The 18,905-nt window shown below is 39.3% G+C and overlaps 1 protein-coding gene across 2 annotated transcripts in view; it reads left to right on the forward strand.

Annotated features, from left to right (window-relative positions):
• Positions 1 to 18,905, forward strand: part of lama2 (laminin, alpha 2) — a 558,082-nt gene that overhangs the window by 420,419 nt on the left and 118,758 nt on the right. For both annotated transcript variants that reach the window (XM_062033747.1, XM_062033746.1), the window contains 6 exons: positions 3,723 to 3,885; positions 10,828 to 10,906; positions 11,003 to 11,134; positions 16,061 to 16,177; positions 16,240 to 16,403; positions 16,473 to 16,611. In XM_062033747.1, the coding sequence (XP_061889731.1) occupies positions 3,723 to 3,885; positions 10,828 to 10,906; positions 11,003 to 11,134; positions 16,061 to 16,177; positions 16,240 to 16,403; positions 16,473 to 16,611 (794 nt within the window). The remainder of the gene's footprint in view (positions 1 to 3,722; positions 3,886 to 10,827; positions 10,907 to 11,002; positions 11,135 to 16,060; positions 16,178 to 16,239; positions 16,404 to 16,472; positions 16,612 to 18,905) is intronic.

The following is an 18,905-nucleotide window of genomic DNA, read 5'->3' on the forward strand; positions in this document are numbered from 1 at the left end:
CCCTCTGTAACAATAGAGTGGAACATTGATTTATGAACTAATTGGTTTCTGAACAGGGTTTCTAAGTTGAAAAGTTTGTATAGTGAAGCAAACGCCTTTGTAGCAAACAATGTAAATATAATTATTGGGTTCTGGCCTCGACAAAAGTCTATATTTTAGTTAAGAATTAATCACTGTGAACACAATACACAGAGCATCCGGAAAGTATTCACAGCGCTTAATTTTTTCCACATTTTGTTATGTTACAGCCTTATTCCAAAAGGAAATCAATTCCTTTTTCTCCACACAACACAATACACCATAAAGACAATGTGATTTTTTTTTTTATTTGCAAATTTACTAAAACTGAAAAATGACATGTACATAAGTATTCGCAGTTTTTGTTCAAGACTTTGTTGATGCACCTTTGGCAGCAATTACAGCCTCAAGTCTTTTTTGAACACGATGCCACAAGCTTGGCACACCTATCTTCGGGCAGTTTGGCCCATTCCTCTTTGCAGCACCTCTCAAACTCCATCAGGTTGGATGGAAGTGTTGGTTTCCATCCAGGATGTCTCTGTACATTGCTGCTTGATCTCGTCTAGGGCTGGGCGATATGGACGAAAAAGTATATCTCAAATTTTTTTTACTTAAACTCGATATTCGATATATATCTCGATTTATTTTCCGGTGAAAGTATACATAAAGATATTCATTTTTTAGCGAGATTCACTGAAGTTGAAGTCAATGACAACTGTACTGTAAACACTTTTATTAACCCAGTTAGTCAAGATGGGTATTTACAGCACATAAAATAAACTGTTTAAGTAGCACAGAATTACATAACATAAATAGGTGGGGGAGGGGGGGAGGGGTTTGGTGGTAGCGGGGGGGTGTATTGTAGCGTCCCGGAAGAGTTAGTGCTGCAAGGGGTTCTGGGTATTTGTTCTGTTGTGTTTATGTTGTGTTACGTTCTCCCGAAATGTGTTTGTCATTCTTGTTTGGTGTGGGTTCACAGTGTGGCGCATATTTGCAACAGTGTTAAAGTTGTTTATACGGCCACCCTCAGTGTGACCTGTATGGCTGTTGATCAAGTATGCCTTGCATTCACTTATGTGTGTGTATTATGTGACTGGGTCGTGATGGAACCAGATCTTTTCCATATATCCATATTTAAGTGTTACTTCTTTCCTTCCATAATCGTATTACAAAATAGCTAGTATTCTTCCTTCTTTCTCTCTCCCATAGTAAGGTGTCGGCCTTCTAGCAGTGGAATGCAGAGAGTAGAGATAACTCGGAGTAGTCTAAACAAATGGGGTGGGGGCGAGAGACAGAGGAGAGAGGGCAACGCTGACTGGGCGAGGGAATGCTTGTGTACTGGATTGGGTCTCACGTTTGTCTTCAAAGCTTTGACAATAAACCACAACGCAGAGTACTAACCACTATACGATCATGGCCATGAAATAAAACTAATTTAACCTTCATCTTATTGCCATAAAAAGAATTTGGGAGTGACCAGCACCTTAAAATCCCTGGGAGGAAGAGCTGGTCAACGCAACAGTCGGCACGCTGTTTGTATGGAGGAAAAGCGGACGTGACGACAGGTTGTAGAGGACGCTAAACGCAGTGCCTTTAAAGGCCTACTGAAATGATTTTTTTAAATTTAAACGGGGATAGCAGATTATGTGTCATACTTGATCATTTCGCGATATTGCCATATTTTTGCTGAAAGGATTTAGTATAAAACAACGACGATAAAGATTGCAACTTTTGGTATCTGATAAAAAAAAGGCTTGCCCCTACCGGAAGTAGCGTGACGTAGTCAGTTGAACATATACGCAAAGTTCCCTATTGTTTACAATGATGGCCGCATGAAGTGAGAGAGATTCGGACCGAGAAAGCGACAATTTCCCCATTAATTTGAGCGAGGATGAAAGATTTGTGGATGAGTAAAGTGCAAGTGAAGGACTAGTGGGGAGTTGAAGCTATTCAGATAGGGAAGATGCTGTGAGAGCCGGGGGTGACCTGATATTCAGCTGGGAATGACTACAACAGTAAATAAACACAAGACATATATATACTCTATTAGCCACAACACAACCAGGCTTATATTTAATATGCCACAAATTAATCCTGCATAAAATCACCTGCGTGTTTGTTACGCTAGCTCCTAGCTCCTCTGCTAGCTCCTAGATCCATAGAACACGCCAATACAATTCAAACACCTGATCAACACACACAATCACTCAGCCCAAAAGACCGTTCACCTAACCCAAGGTTCATAAAGCTTATATATTTTTAAAAAGTTACGTACATACGCAAAAAAAAGTTGCGCACATACGGTCAAGCGATCAAATGTTTAGAAGCCAAAGCTGCATACTCACAGTAGCACGTCTGCGTCTTTGTCATCCAAATCAAAGTAATCCTGTTGTCCCAGTTCTCTACAGGCGTCTGTGTATCGAAGTCAAAAGTCCTCCTGGTTAGAGTCTCTGTTATCCGAGTTCTTCCATCTTGACTGCATCTTTCGGGAATGTAAACAAAGAAGCGCCGGCTGTGTACTGTTGTTGCTGACTACGTTCGAAAAATACGTCCATTTCGCACCGACAACTTTCTTCTTTGCTTGCTCAGCTTCCTTCTCCATAATGCAATGAACATGATTGCAACAGATTCACGAACACAGATGTCCAGAATACTGTGGAATTATGAAATGAAAACAGAGCTTTTTCGTATTGGCTTCAATGTGGAAGGCATACCCGTGTTCGCCGGGCTACGTCACGCGCATACGTCATCCTCAGAGGCGTTTCGAACCGGAAGTTTAGCGGCAAATTTAAAATGTCACTTTATAAGTTAACCCGGCCGTATTGGCATGTGTTATAATGTTAAGATTTCATCATTGATATATAAACTATCAGACTGCGTGGTCGGTAGTAGTGGGTTTCAGTAGGCCTTTAAGGCACGCCCCCAATATTGTTGTCCAGGTGGAAATCGGGAGAAATTTGAGAGAATGGAAATTCGGGAGTCTCCCGGGAAAATCGGGAGGGTTGGCAAGTATGGTTCTTATACGTGCAAGCACGTCTTGGAAGGAGAAGGGGAGGGGTTTAGTAGCCCATGAGAAGGAGTTGGGAGCGGGGGAGAACAAGGAACACAACAAATAAGCGGTGTGTGGTCATTTTAACGTGAAATAAATTATAACGATATTACGATATTTTCTTAATTCATATCTTGTTTAAAAATATATCTATATATCTTACAAACTCTATATATCGCCCAGCCCTAATCTAGTCTAGATATGTGAATCCCACCTTCTGAAGTTAAAAACCTAATTAAGTTTTCACATGTGTATTAAAAAGCTGGTTTCAACCAAATCCATGCTAAATATTTTTTTTAAGTCCATGTAAAAAATACCGCGTGTGTGTGTACAAGGCAGTGATGTTGGGTTTAAGGTGGGCAAGGGAGCCCTTTCGCAGTCTTGTGTATGGGGGCTCAGAATTTAGCTCCTGATTCCTACAGACATTTATTTATCACAGTTTCAAATGGAGCACAGTAAAATGTGATATGCTCTACAGCTAAAATAGACTCATATTTGGAACCTTTCCTCCACATTGATTTAAACCTAAACTTAATCTTATAACACCGTGTGTTCGCTTTCGAGAACCACTACATACTAACCTTCCTTCTTCACGGTCTCGACTGTTATCAGATACTTTTCTCCATTATTTAATTAATTTCTTCTTTGTGTGCAGTCCTCCGGTCCAAGGCTGACGAGTTAAACCGGATGTTGGCCCGCAAAGACGGAACGCCAGACAAAAGTGTGACGCAGATAAAGGAGGAGATTCAGGCCATGCTGGCCGAGATGAGGAGGCGGCAGCTTGGAGGGAAGAAGAGCATTGCTGTGGAGGAGATGGAGTATGAACACACATGAACCTACACATATTTTGGATTGCAATTGTTTTTTCTTCCCCCAAAAAACTGCACTGGCACAAAAAAGTCATTCTAATTGTATTTACTTAATTTACATACTCCTGTAGTAGCCATGGTGGTCAATGCAAATCAACCGCGGTAAATTCATTAATTGTATTTAAATATTTATAATGAAATCATTTCTAAAAATGATAATAATTTAATATTAAAAAAAAAGAAAGAAAATAAATTAAATCAAACTTTTGCTCCATTTTATTTAAATTAAAAATAACTACCATATTTTTCGGAGTATAAGTCGCTCCGGAGTATAAGCCGCACCGGCCAAAAATGCATAATAAAGAAGGAAAAAAACATAAAAGTCTCACTGGAGTATAAGTCACATTTTTTGGGGAAATGTATTTGATAAAACCCAACACCAAAAATAGACATTTGAAAGGCAATTTCAAATAAATAAAGAATAGTGAACAACAGGCTGAATAAGTGTACGTTATATGATGCATAAATAACCAACTGAGAACGTGCCTGGTATGTTAACGTAACATATTATGGTAAGAGTCATTCAAATAACTATAACATATAGAACATGCTATATGTTTACCAAACAATCTGTCACTCCTAATCGCTAAATCCCATGAAATCTTATACGTCTAGTCTCTTACGTGAATGAGCTATATAATATTATTTGATATTTTACGGTAATGTGTTAATAATTTCACACATAAGTCGCTTCTGAGTATAAGTCGCACCCCCGGCCAAACTATGAAAAAAACTGCAACTTATAGTCCGAAAAATACGGTACTTGCTATTAAAACATTTTAATTAACTAACAATAGTGATGGGTCAAGCGATGCTGAAGCATTAATGCATTATGAAAGGAGTGATACTGTGTCCCTCCATGCGTCACTTTAAGAAAAAAACATGCGATTGATACTGCTGCTGTGTTGCTTGACTGTGAAGCACCAAACTGTTTATCAGGAAGTGCTTCTTTCGGCTCACCACTGACAATTATAATAAACAACTTGAAAATTCCCGCAGACATTTTGATAGGCCTGCTATCAGTGCCCTGGACTTCTGGCCGGGGGTCGCTGGAAGCCGCCGTGCTTATTAGATGGTGCAGAGTGTCTGAATGTGAGAGTTTTAGGTGTAACTGTACCAAATGCATAAAACAGTAGCATGTTTACATACAAATGCTAACACCTAGCATGTGTGCTGACGATAGCATGCTAACAGTCAGCATGTTTCATATACCAAGTTATATGACTCAACGGTGTGTGGCTGCAGAAATAGAAAAAAAAGGGTAAAATTAGATTAAAAAGTTAGCACGCTTAAGTTAGCTTGCTAGCATGCTATCATTTGCATGCTAACAGGTAAAAAATGTCACATAACAAAGTTATATGACTCTGGGTTAAACGGTTGCAAAACTAGCTCAAAAAGTTTGCATGCTAATTTTAGCATGTTAGCAAGCTAATGTTAGGATGCTAACAGTTAGCTTGTGTGACATACCAAGTTATATGACTGTAAGGTGTATGGCTGGGGAATTAGAGTAAAAAGTGTAAAATTAGAAAAAAAAAGTTAGCACTCTAATGTTAGCATGCTAATTTAGCACGCTAGCAGTAAACAAGAGTCACATACCAAGTTATATGACTGTTGGGTAAACGGTTCCAAAATTATCTCAAAAAGTGAGTATGCTAATGTTAGCATGCTAGTAAGCTAACGTGAGCGTGATAATAGTTAGCTTGTGTCACATACCAAGTTATATGACTGTAAGGTGTATGGCTGGGGAATTAGAGAAAAAAAAGAGTACAAATAGCTAAAAAGTTAAGCATTTTAATGTTAGCATGCTAACATTAGCATGCTAGCAGTTAACAAGTGCCACATACCGAGTTATATGACTCTAAGGTAAACGGTTGCAAAAATGCTGTGTTGCTTAACTGTGAAGCACCAAACTGTTCATCAGGAAGTGCTTCTTTCGGCTCACCACTGACAATTATAATTAACAATTATCTTTGCTATCTATTCATTGTATTTGCAGGTCAAATGTAATACCTTTTTAATCCAGTAGAAGGCAGACGACCATTATAAACACTAACACGGTATCAGTGCAGTATCAACACAGCTATTGAGTTTGCCACACACTCACTGAGGCACCAATTATTCATCACCCGTTTTCAAGAAAAAAATTACCATATTTGCCGCTTTATGATCAAAATGATCCCGCATTTTGGAGTGTTTTCTTCTTCTTAGTTCCAATTAGATGGCAACAAAAAACAATGCCAAACATGGCACCCCAGTCCTCATCAGTGCAGTGTCAATGCAGGTAGTGAGTGTGCCACACAATCAAATGGCTGTTTCAATGTTTGTTTAACAGCTGCTTTTTGGAATTGCGTCATCACTTTAAACAAGAAAAATGGGACCCATTACTTCCCTGCTTGGCATTTAGCATCAAGGGTTGGAATTGGGGGTTTAATCAGCAAAAATGATTCCCGGGCACGGCCACTGCTGCTGCCCACTGCTCCCCTCACCTCCCAGGAGGTGAACAAGGGGATGGGTCAAATGCAGAGGACAAATTTCACCACACCTAGTGTGTGTGTGACAATCATTGGTACTTTAACTTTAACAATAATGTTAGCACTGATGCTATTGCTAACACAGCTTTGGTGGTTTACCTGGCTGGTCCACCAGTATTAAAGATCAGTAGTAGGATATCTGGGGTTGACGTGGCAATGACAAATAAATTCTCCTTTTTAATAAAGTAATAATTTAGGGACATTTACAAGAGTATTAACATCAACAAACGCGAAGTATTGCTTTACTAGTTTAATTTCTGTTTAGTTAACATTTGAAGTATTCTTAGGTCCCAGCCATGCCTTGTGATACGTTAATATACTAAAAGGTAAATAAATACGTGCCAAATAAACACATCCTACATTTCTACTCCACTTTTTTGCTGATTGAAGTGTTTTCGGCTTTTTCAATCAGTAATCTACTCTCCTCGTCCATCCATCCGTCGTCCTCCCCCACTTTATCTCTTTACCGCATTAAATGTTGACGAGGTCGATAAGTTAATTAAAGCTATGGCTGCCTGGGGAGACGCAGACATAACGAGGCTTGCATAAAGCAGAGGCAAGTCTGACAGATGGACAGTGTTATATTGGGAGTCGCACTAAAAAGCAGAGTTTTATCACCTTGTCCAGTTCCAATGCTAAACTTCCCTAATTAAAACAAACTCATTCTTTCAGGTTATGTTCGATTTTTCAAATAATGGGAAAATATATTGTGGGTCACAACAGCATCTTTGAACATTCACAATACTTTTCTGAGTGAACACATTGACCTGAATACAACATGACTGCTCTTTTTCAAGAGCCATTCTAGGACAAATGTTTTTTTTTAGGACAAAACTAAATTAGTCATGTTTTTAACATCAATAAAATAAGAAGTGGTAGACTGCAATAAACAATTAGATCACACTTCTTTAGTCTCAGATTTGGAAGGAAAGAAAGAAAAGTTGTGACTCGCTTGGGAAAGATGTTTGGTTAGTCTAAATGTATAAATCTTTATTTTTGAAAACATTTTCTGTGAAGGAAAATAATATAAAATAATAAAGTATGTGTAATAAGGCTAAGGACCCCAAAAGTGATGGAGCACGGACCCCTACATGTACAGTGTATCTTGTAAAAAAATGTTTTATATTAAACTTGTCATAAAGGCACCTTGTTGTTGTGCAATACTAGGATATTCAAATAAGCACTAATGTTGTTAATAGCTAGCTTGCAAATAGTGTGTTAATTGCTCTTGAAAAAGAGCAGTCACCAGCATAACCACAAATCTAGTCAACTCTGGTCGCTTTGGTGTAGAACACATTAAAGCTTTCTACAGAAAGCTAGGAGTATCCAACAACAATTTCAAATTAGAAATGGTCTCAGCTGACGAGGTGCTTAAAAAATTGAGCGCGCTCCACCGAAACAAGGCCACCGGCCTTGACAATATCCCCTCCAGATTCCTCAGGGACTCTGCCTCCACCATTGCTGCTATCATCACACACATAATAAACCTCTCAATTTCTCAAGGCCAAGTACCAAAAGATTTTAAGATAGCAAGAGTAACTCCTCTCTTTAAAAAAGGAAGCAAATTGGAACCTGGCAACTACCGACCTGTTTCTATTCTCAGTTCCATTTTCGAAAGTAATGGAAAAAATAATTTATGAACAGGTCGATAGTTACCTCGCCACTAATAAACTCATGTACAAATTCCAATCCGGCTTCAGAATTAACCACTCCACTGACACATGCCTTCTCTATCTGACCGACCACATCAAACATGAGGTGGACGCGGGCAAATACTGCGGAATGGTCATGCTGGACCTTCAGAAGGCCTTTGACACCGTTAACCACGCTATACTGTTTGATAAGCTCAGAGCAATCGGATTTAACAAAAACTCATGGAGCTGGATGCAATCTTACTTGGAGGGGAGGGAGCAGGTGGTAGAGGTGAACGGCACCGTGTCCCCCCCCCCTCTCAGTAAGCTGTGGAGTCCCCCAAGGCAGTATATTAGGGCCTTTACTGTTCCTAATATACATAAACGACATGTCATCAGCATGCGACTGTGAATTGTTTTTGTTTGCGGATGACTCGGCCCTGCTGGTGTCCGGCAAGGACAAGTCACAGGTGGAGAAAATCCTCAGTGCTGAGCTCTGTAGAACTTGCACCTGGCTCGCTGACAACAAGCTATCCATACACTTGGGTAAAACAGAATCCATCCTATTTGGGTCCCACATCAACCTTAAGAAAGTCAATGACTTCACCAAAAAAGTTGGTGACATTCTTATCACCAGGAAGGATGAGGTCACCTACCTAGGTTCCATTCTAGAGACTAATCTTTCCTGTGATAAAATGGCAACCAAGGTAATCAAAAAGGTCAACCAACGAACAAGATTTCTCTACAGAATCTCCTCTCTGGTCAACAAAAGCACCTTGAGGATTCTAGCGGGAACTCTCGTTCAACCCTTTTTCGATTACGCATGCACCTCCTGGTACCCTAGCACCTCCAAATTCCTCAAATCTAAACTCCAAACATCCCAGAACAAGCTAGTCAGGTTACTTCTAGACCTCCACCCCAGATCCCACCTCACTCCTACCCACTTCTCCAAAGTGGGCTGGCTCAGGGTGCAGGACAGAGTAAAACAACTTGCACTGAGCCTAGTCTATAAAATCCGCTACACCTCCCTGATACCGAAGTACATGTCAAACTACTTCCATAACGTAAATGACCGCCATAACCACAACACCAGGGGGAGCTCCACTAACCACGTTAAACCCAGATTCCGAACTAATAAATGTCTTAACTCATTCTCCTTCTATGCCACATCAATATGGAATGCACTCCCAACAGGTGTAAAAGAAAGGGCATCTCTATCCTCCTTCAAAGCCGCAATAAAAGAACACCTCCAGGCAACTACAACCCTAAACTAACACCCTCCCCTCTCTTCCACATAATACCTCTTCAGATTGTAAATAATCAAATGTAAATAATCAAATGTAGACACTTTTTCTTATACTTTCTGATCTCTCTCTCTATGTCCACTACTTGCTGTACATATCCTACCAAGTCAGTCCTACACTGTTTCAATGTCCATTTCTCTGATAATGCAATTGTTGATGCTGATTGTTGATGACTGAAGTGTTGATACCAAGCAAACCTAACCCCCCCCCCCCCCCTTCATATTCCACACCCCGGATTGTAAATAATGTAAATAATTCAATGTATATATTCTGATGATTATCTTGTGTGATGACTGTATTATGATGTTAGTATATATCTGTATCATGAATCAATGGGTAAAGAAGTTGAAAAACTTATTCGGGTGTTACCATTTAGTGGTCAATTGTACGGAATATGTACTTCACTGTGCAATCTACTAATAAAAGTTTCAATCAATATATCAATCAATGCTAGCTGGCAATGAGTGCGCTAATTGTTAGCTGCCAACTGACGCACTAATCGCTAGCTTGCAAGTGGCATGCTAATCGCTTGCTGGCAACTGGCGGGTTAATTGCTTTCTGGCAGCTGGCACGATAATTGCTAGTTGGCAACTAGAGTGCTAATCGCTAGTTACCTTAAACGCTAACATTAATTCAATTATCCATTTTATGTTTTTTTATTTTAAAACTGCAATACAGCCACTATGTTTGGCGACTGGCGTGCTAATCGTAGCTGGCAACTGGTGCGCTAATCGCTTGCTGGCAACTGACGCGTTAATCAAAGGGTAGCAAATGGCAACCTAATCGCTTGTTGGCTGCCGCGCTAATCGCTCGCTGACAGCTGACATGCTGACGACCAGAGCGCAAATCTCTAGCTATCTTAAATGCTAACGTGATTACATTAATACGTTTTATGTTTTTATTTTAGGGTGTCCATACCAATGCCATTTCTAAACAACACTTGGATCAAATTGAATGTAATTTTAAAAGTGAAGTGAATTATATTTATATAGCGCTTTTCTCAAGTGACTCAAAGCGCTTTACATTGTGAAACCCAATATCTAAGTTACATAGGCTCTACCAACCGAGCTATGCCGCCCACGCAAAAAAGCATTTCCATTTGTGGAAAAATAATATAACGTGTATTTAAAAATATTTAAATTTGGTGAGAAATAATATAATGTGTATTAAAAACATTTCCATTTATGGACAAATAATATGTATGAAGAAGTCCAATCAATTAAATATTTTACGCCCATCCCTGCACGACCTCTGCGACCCTGTTGAGACCTTTGATTTAGTTTTGTTGACAGCTGGACACTAAAACTGTAATTAAATATTTTCCAGTTTTAGCTGCATTGCAAATTTGTACAATATATAATTAAAAACACTTAGATATTAAAGAATCAAATGCATATTTGTAATATTTTATGTCCGTCCCCCCAGTCTGGCTGAGGAGTTATTCGTAAAAGTGAAGAGGATGTTCGGTGATCCTCATCAGGCCACAGAAGACCTGAAAGCAGAGGTACTCACAACTTCCCAATTGTAACCCTTAAGATGAAATGTCCCATGACAAGTTGAACGATGAAATCATATTTGTGTGAACAATCCACCTTCCAAGATAAAAGGGAAGCTGTCGGACCAAGAGAGCAATCTCCAAGAGGCCCAAGATCTTCTTCACTCTGCCCGGGGAAAGACCAGGCTGGCTGGCTCACTGGGTGACCAGAACCGAGCTAACCTCACAATCTTAGAGGTACGCTTATTTTTAACACATGAATGCATACCACTGTGGGTCTTAAAACTTGTTTTAGTCTGTAATAGTGTTATCCCGATAAAAATATTTTGGTACAGGTACCAAAATATATTTCTATACTTTTTGGTACTTTTTGATACTTTTCTAAATAAAGGGAACCAAAAAAAATTACATTATTGGCTTTAGTTTAACAAAAAAATCTTAGGGTACATTAAACATATGTTTCTTATTGCAAGTTTGTCCTTTAATAAAATAGTGAACATACAAGACAACTTGTCTTTTATTAGTAAGTAAGCAAACAAAGGCTCCTAATTTAGTCTGCTGACGTATGCACTAACATACTGTGTCATTTTCCCTTCTATTATTTTGTCAAAATTATTAAGGACAAGTAGTAGAAAATGAATTATTAATCTACTTGTTCATTTACTGTTAATATCTGCTTACTTTCTCTTTTAACATGTTCTATCTACACTTCTGTTAAAATGTAATAATCACTTATTCTTCTGTTGTTTGGATGTTTTACATTAGTTTTGGATGATACCACAAATTTGGGTATCAATCTGATACCAAGTAGTTACAGGATCATACATTGGTCATATTCAAAGTCCTCATGTGTTCAGGGACATATTTCCTGAGTTTATAAACATAATATTAATTTTTTTTAAACTAAAGAAGACGTGATGACAAAAAATATCGATGTACGACTAGATACGCTCCTGTACTTGGTATCATTACAGTGGATGTTAGGTGTAGATCCACCCATGGCATTTGTTTACATTTTGACGCCGGTGTGCTACGGTGTGTAGTGAAGCATGTTTAGCTATTCCTCGTCCTGCAGGGATGATACGTGTAAGAATTGTACTTTATTTGTCGCCATGGAGCTGAGGATTAGTGATTTAGAAGTAGCTAAAACACTGCGGATGGACTTTAGCCGCTGGCTAGCTAGCCATGTCTTAAAGCACCTCTTCCTGAGGCCGTTTCAGTGTTATAACTTCACCTTGAACTTTTTTAAGATAAAATGCGTCCGTTCTCCCTTTTCTGTCTACACACTGTGTCTGTTTGTAAGTACTCCGTGATTGTGCGCTGCCGAACATGCTCCTCTGCTAGCAAACCAGCAATGACACGACATGACACGACATGACACGACATGAAGGCGCGGGGACGTGGGGGACCGGTAATTTTTAAAGGCGGTATAGTACCGAATATGATTCATTAGTATCGCGGTATTATACTAGTACCGGTATACCGTACAACCCCAGTCAGTAATAAAACTAATGTACATATGTTTGATTCCATGTGTCTCCTGCATTAAACTGTCATTAGTATAATTATATTATAACAGAAAACATGAACACTCTTTCAATTAAGTGACGCTAGTGCTAAGTTCGAGGTGTCCTGGCTGGTCCAACATTTTTGTCAACCAATATACTACCATGAGCTTATGTAACGAAATTTCGTTCTTATCGGTGCTGTAAAGTTCAAATTTGAATGACAATAAAAAGGAAGTCTAAGTCTAATATTATACAGGGAATGACATAATCCAAGCAAATAGTTTTTTTTGGTGGTAAATTTCAACAATCTAAAATGGTTTCTTAATCATAAGGCCAGGGCCCATTGTTGAGAGACGTGTATAAAGATAGTATGACCAACTAGGTTTCAGGCGATCTCACGTGACTACAGGGCGCCATGACTGCTAAGTTTGAGCTCATGCTATTTAATTCCTCGTTAGTTTTTCAACGCGTAAAAATGCCCTGTTGTGCAGCATGGGGCTGCTCCACCCGCGAGAATTGTAGAACGTTTCACACCGCTTACCCAACAACCCGGACAGAAGTACAGGAAGTGAAGGTTTGCGAACAACACTGGAGAACCACCGATTACAGCGTCTTCTGGGAGGTAAACACACGACACGTCTGCGTTTTGTTCAGGAGAGAACACACAGAAGCTAAAACAAGAAATGAACAAATTAAAAAGATGGTTTGACAAAAACAGACTATCTTTGAATCCTAGTAAAATAGAACAATGCGATTCTGTAACAACAGAAGAGAAAGTCAAACACAAATACAAATAGACGGAAATTTAAAGAAAATAGATGAGAAAACGAACTGGAAATCATAAAAAAGAAGTACGTCAATAATGAATAATGCAAAATATGTTACAGACAAAAAAATCACTCCGTATTCTCCACTGCTCGCCAGTTTTGCCATATCTGAATTATTGTGCAGAAATAAGGGGAAATAAGTACAAAAGTACACTTATTCACTTAGCATGTAACAAAAAAGAAAGATGAGTTGTAATAATACATAAGTGACACATACAGTGATTACAAATACTTTAGAGGCAGACAGTTGACATACTTCACACAAAAGTAATAATTTCTCTGTGATTTTTGGTCCAAAATTAATGAAGATTTTGGCAAAATGAGGGCAATAAGTTATTTTTGTTGGTCGTTTTGTGTATTTTTTACGTTTATTGCGTCGTCGGGTGTGTGTTAGAGTGCCTGCTGGTCACAAAACAGTGCAGGGACGTAGCAGCATAGTGCGTCAAATATGGCTGCAAAATTCTACTTTGATGAAATAAAAACATGTTTTGTTGTAAGTTTATGAGTTTAGAACTATATATAGACGTAATATTTTGATTTATTTAATCAGAAACTCTGACGTCAAAACGACATTAATTGCATGCAACCGGGCACACGTCCTTAGTAGCATTAATGGCGCCTGTTGTTTGGTTGGCCATACTCTCATTGTACACCACTCTGCAATTGTTGGGCCGTTAGCGCCCCCGAGCTTCCATCCATCCATTTTCTACCGCTTGGAGTGGAGCCTATCACAGCTGAACTTGGACAGAAGGTGTAAAATGCAGTATATTTGATTAGTATTTATTTTTGTAATCAGTCTGACCTAAGCTTTGATAATCATCGTGATTAACACATAGTTTCATGTCATTTCACAAGGTTTTTACTGTTAAACTAAGTAGGTTATATATAATTATTGAATACGAATAAAATCAAGAGTAATATTACTAATTCACTGTTAGTATTTGAGTGAGCTCCGGGCCCCTCTGTAGGGGAAAAGTTGGGCCCAGAGGTCAAAAAGGTTAAGAACCCTGGTCTGAAACAATATAAACAGTAGTATTTCAACATTGCAACTTCATTCTTGTGTTTTGTAAATGCTTTTGCATAAATAGGAGACAAGAGTGGTAGTATTACTGATGATTAAAATACAACTGTTTTCACTTACATGTGGAAATGCTAAGCTATTGCCATCTTCATTTTTAGACACAGGAAAACTGGAAAAAAGAATAAGCAAGTGTGCATTTTTGAATTAAGTGGTATACAGTGGAACCTTCATGTACAAACTTAATTGGTTCTTGAACATCATTTGTAAATTAAAAAGTGTGTGAAGTGAGGCAAATGTCTCTATAATAAACAGTGTAAATATGAACCAGTACTGTATATCACATAAACATAACAAGGTGGTGATGAATCATGACGACAAGCTGCTGTCCTCTGTATGCGCCGCTCTGGCAACACGCACACACATAGAGAAGTCTCTTTGTTGTCCTCACAAACGATCAGAAATCACAAAAAACAACCATATTGTTACAATAATAAAATGTTTAAAAAAGTAAAATCCACCCACATAAACATCGGCAGAGGAGCTGAAGAGAAAGCAGCAGACAGGAAGAGAAGAGTAGTTGGTGGCGTGCGCGAGTCTTTTCCTCCGCTGTGAAATAAGTGTGCTCTGGCATAGTTTTCCAGAAAAGTCCGGTCTCGTCGCAATTAAAACTTACTGTGGTACAAAGCCTTCCATACTTGTGAGCGCCACTAATGTACTCCTCGCAAATAGTCTTTTTGGGACTCGTATTTTCTTAACCAAATAGCCAAATCTTGTCAAAAGGCGAAAAGAAACCCACAGAAATAAAGGCACACGCACTACATTAGTGACTGGCAGTGTCCTGTGCAGCAAGTGACGTGGAGGGCTCCGCCTCTACAACAATGCTGCGCCCTGCTTTTTGCCCCGGAACACAAAATGAATGAAGCATTAATACACAGAGACATGGTTGGTTCGCACACGGAGGCACATTGGGCTCGAAGTTTGTACATGGAGGTGCCACTGTACTGTAGTCCAAAATACATTTCTTTCTCTTACATTTACACACAAGTTCTTATAACTCAATGCACGGTAAGGTCCTGTCAGATGTCCTGGGAAGTTCTTGAGTCTTCTGTTAAAAATGCCACAGTCTTACTCATGTCAGCATAAGCTAAGGGGCGCTATTAGGATGAGAGGGGGAAAAAAAACTTTTTTTTTGTGCTCAGCGCTCTTTTTTTCATCAGGTTTAGGATGTGTGTGTCAAATGGGCGCCCTCTACAAGCGGGATACCATCAACCCCAAAGTGCTCACATCAATTGGATAAAAAAAAACCAAGTCGCACAGGAAATGGTCTGAGGAGTACTGCGTGGGTTCCCTCCGGGTACTCCGGCTTCCTCCCACCTCCAAAGACATGCACCTGGGGATAGGTTGATTGGCAACACTAAATTGGCCCTAGTGTGTGAATGTGAGTGTGAATGTTGTCTGTCTTTCTGTGTTGGCCCTGTGATGAGGTGGCGACTTGTCCAGGGTGTACCCCGCCTTCCGCCCGAATGCAGCTGAGATAGGCTCCAGCACCCCCCGCGACTCCAAAAGGGACAAACAGTAGAAAATGGACGGATGGATGGATAGTTTAGCAAACACTCACCCACACACCACAAAAGAACATAGGGTCATCAACTCGGACCACTATCTCACTCCCAATGCAATCAATAAGAACACTTCTCCAACATTATTTCACATGAAAAGTTGAAATAATAATGTTAATTGCACCAAAAGGGTCTCGGAAGTTAGAACCGCTACTGACCGGACGTCTGATCTTGATCTCGTCTTGCAGAGGAAACATTCTGCAGTCCTTGGGGTGAAGCAACAAGCACAAAAGGTCCTGGTCGAAGGAGAACATCTTCTGGATGACGCCAACCAGCTTTCAGACAACTTGAATAAGGAGTTAGAGGTACCGAATACGGTTGTCGGAGAAAAGTGCACAGACGTCTACAAGTTGTCTCTCTTTTGAAGGACGCAGAGGAGATGAGAAGAGACCTCAATCCTCTCCATGAGCAGCTGGACGACAAAGTCCGTCACCTCATCGATGGATTAGGCGGCGGCAGCCTGGCTGCGCGTGTGCGGTCGGCCGAGGAGCACGCGCAGCAGCTGAATGAATCTGCCGCCATTTTGGACGGGTAAATGCACATGTCGCGTCACAGAATTTGTGTCTTTGAGAAACTCATCCTTTACTTGTATTCCTTCAGAATTTTGGCTGAAGCGAAGAATCTGTCCTTCAACGCAACAGCCGCCTTTAAAGCTTACACAAACATTAAAGCCAACGTTGATGCAGCGGAGAAAGAGGCCAAGGCGGCCAAACAGAAGGCATCAGAAGCACTGGCAATGGTAAGAAGATGTGCATTCATCACACATTTAGCGGGGGAAATATGCAAGTATTTGATCACCTTTGTGGGCTGTACATGTTCTCTGTGTTTCCCTGCAAGCCTAATTTACGACTATAAATTGTCCATAAGTTTGAGTGTGAATAATTGTCTATATGAGCAACTGTGGTTTGAGTTGTCTCACCCAAAGGCATTTACTGTATATCAGAGGTAACTAGCTTATGCAGCTATTGCCACACTGAGCTGCTGCATTGCCTCTGAGTTGCTGAAAGTTTGTGCTCTATTATAAATAATGCCTTTCACTTGTATAGTAGAAGGTTGTGGCCATAAACCGAGAAGGTGGTCAACTTAGACCCGGGTACCGTGAGAAAGACACGAAAAGACACTTGTTTGTATGTTTTTTTGGTTTATTTTTACCTGCGAGAGGATTAGGATTATTTGTCAAAACGGGAAGATATAAACATCCCATAAGTCGGCATCCCAGTGAGAGCAGACATTGTGCAGTAAGTGATTGTTTTATTACTGTATTTTTCGGACCGTAAAACGCACCAGATTATAAAGCGCACTGACGATGAACGCATCTATTCAGGTTTATTTTCATACACAAAGCACACTTGATTATAATACGCATCAAAAGGATCATATTATGATTTTTTTCCCCTGACATTTAAAACACTCCCTTGTGGTCTTCATAACATGTAATTGTGTTTTTTTTGGTCAAAATGTTGCATGTATTACGTTTTACAGACCATCTACAAGTTGCTTTCTGACCGTCTCTCACAGATGCGCTGTTTTGTGGGTGGGTCCTATTTATATATAATCCTATTTACGTGCCTCCACTTCAACTGCGTCTTCTCCCCGCCATCTTTGCTGTAGTTTTTAGCACTTCCATAGTGAGTCTACTGACAAATATAAGTTAGAACTGTACGCTACTTTGTGACAACAGCGGAGGATTAATGCCCCACAACAAGAGGATAGAGAAAAAGAAGGAGCTTATTGACTACGGCGCTGACTACAATGGCGGGGGCGCACATATTTTTGGGACTTATGCAGATCCTAAATACACACCAGCAGGTAACAATAGGCAAGAAAAGTTGGTTTTGCATAATATTGTGAAAAAATACACCAGATAATATCTCCTAATACAGTGGTCCCCAACCACCGGGCCGCGGCCCGGTACTGGTCCGCGGACCGATTGGTACCGGGCCGCACAAGAAATTTCCAAAAAAATGTTTTAAATTTTTTTAATTAAATCAACATAAAAAACACAATATATACATTATATAAGAATATAGATCAATACAGTCTGCAGGGATACAGTCCGTAAGCACACATGATTGTATTTCTTAATGGAAAAAAAAAAAAAAAAAAAAAAAAATTTTTTTTTTTTTTTTTTAATTTCACCCTCCACCCCACCAAATAAAATTGGTTTGAGGTCAGTAAGCACAACCAGAATTAATGCATATTAATGTACATAAGGCGCACCGAGTTATAAGGCGGACTGTTGATTTTTGAGAAAATGAAAGGATTTTAAGTGCGCCTTATAGTCCGAAAAATACAGTATGTTCGTTGTTTGTATTTCTTGTTTAGCACTTAACAATACTGCTACTTTACTTGATGGATCTGCTTATAAGTCAGCTTTTAAAACTTGTAGATCATCCACCTTATAATCAGGCTAAAAAATATAAGGCTATAAATCATAATTTTTTGCAAGATCATTTTTGTTGTCTCTCATGAAGTCTGCAATAATTAGAAGTGTTGTTGTTGAAAGACATTTTATTTATGTATTTATTCATTTACAGACAGACATAATTTTGTATTACTTTTTTTTTTTCTGTTAATATCAGAGTCCGTTCTGCAAAAATGTAATCCCGAGAAGCGCACAGTTTATGGACAGGGACCCACAGTTAAAATATACATCATCATATTTTATACAAAATACAGTACAATACAATTCCATAGCGAATGTCTTTGAAGTTAATGCGCTGCCATATTCTTAAAATGAGCAAGATTTATAAATATTGCATGTTATTATGAATGTGCCTGTTACTACATTACAAATATACTTACAGCATGTATATAAAACATAGATGGAGGTTAGAGGGGGGACTTAGAGGGGGTATGATGTAATGACTCCCATTACCTTCATTGTTAGCTGACATTTGCTAGCTTTTATTACCTCATGTATTTATTTAAAATGTATTTTAAAAAAGCAAAACAACATAGGTGTTCTTGTCCAACATAATGATTGTAACTGATAGGTAAAATAAAAAATAAAAGTGCAGTTCCTCAAATAAC

Source organism: Entelurus aequoreus, linkage group LG23, assembly GCF_033978785.1.
Source record: "Entelurus aequoreus isolate RoL-2023_Sb linkage group LG23, RoL_Eaeq_v1.1, whole genome shotgun sequence".
NCBI lineage: Eukaryota > Metazoa > Chordata > Actinopteri > Syngnathiformes > Syngnathidae > Entelurus > Entelurus aequoreus.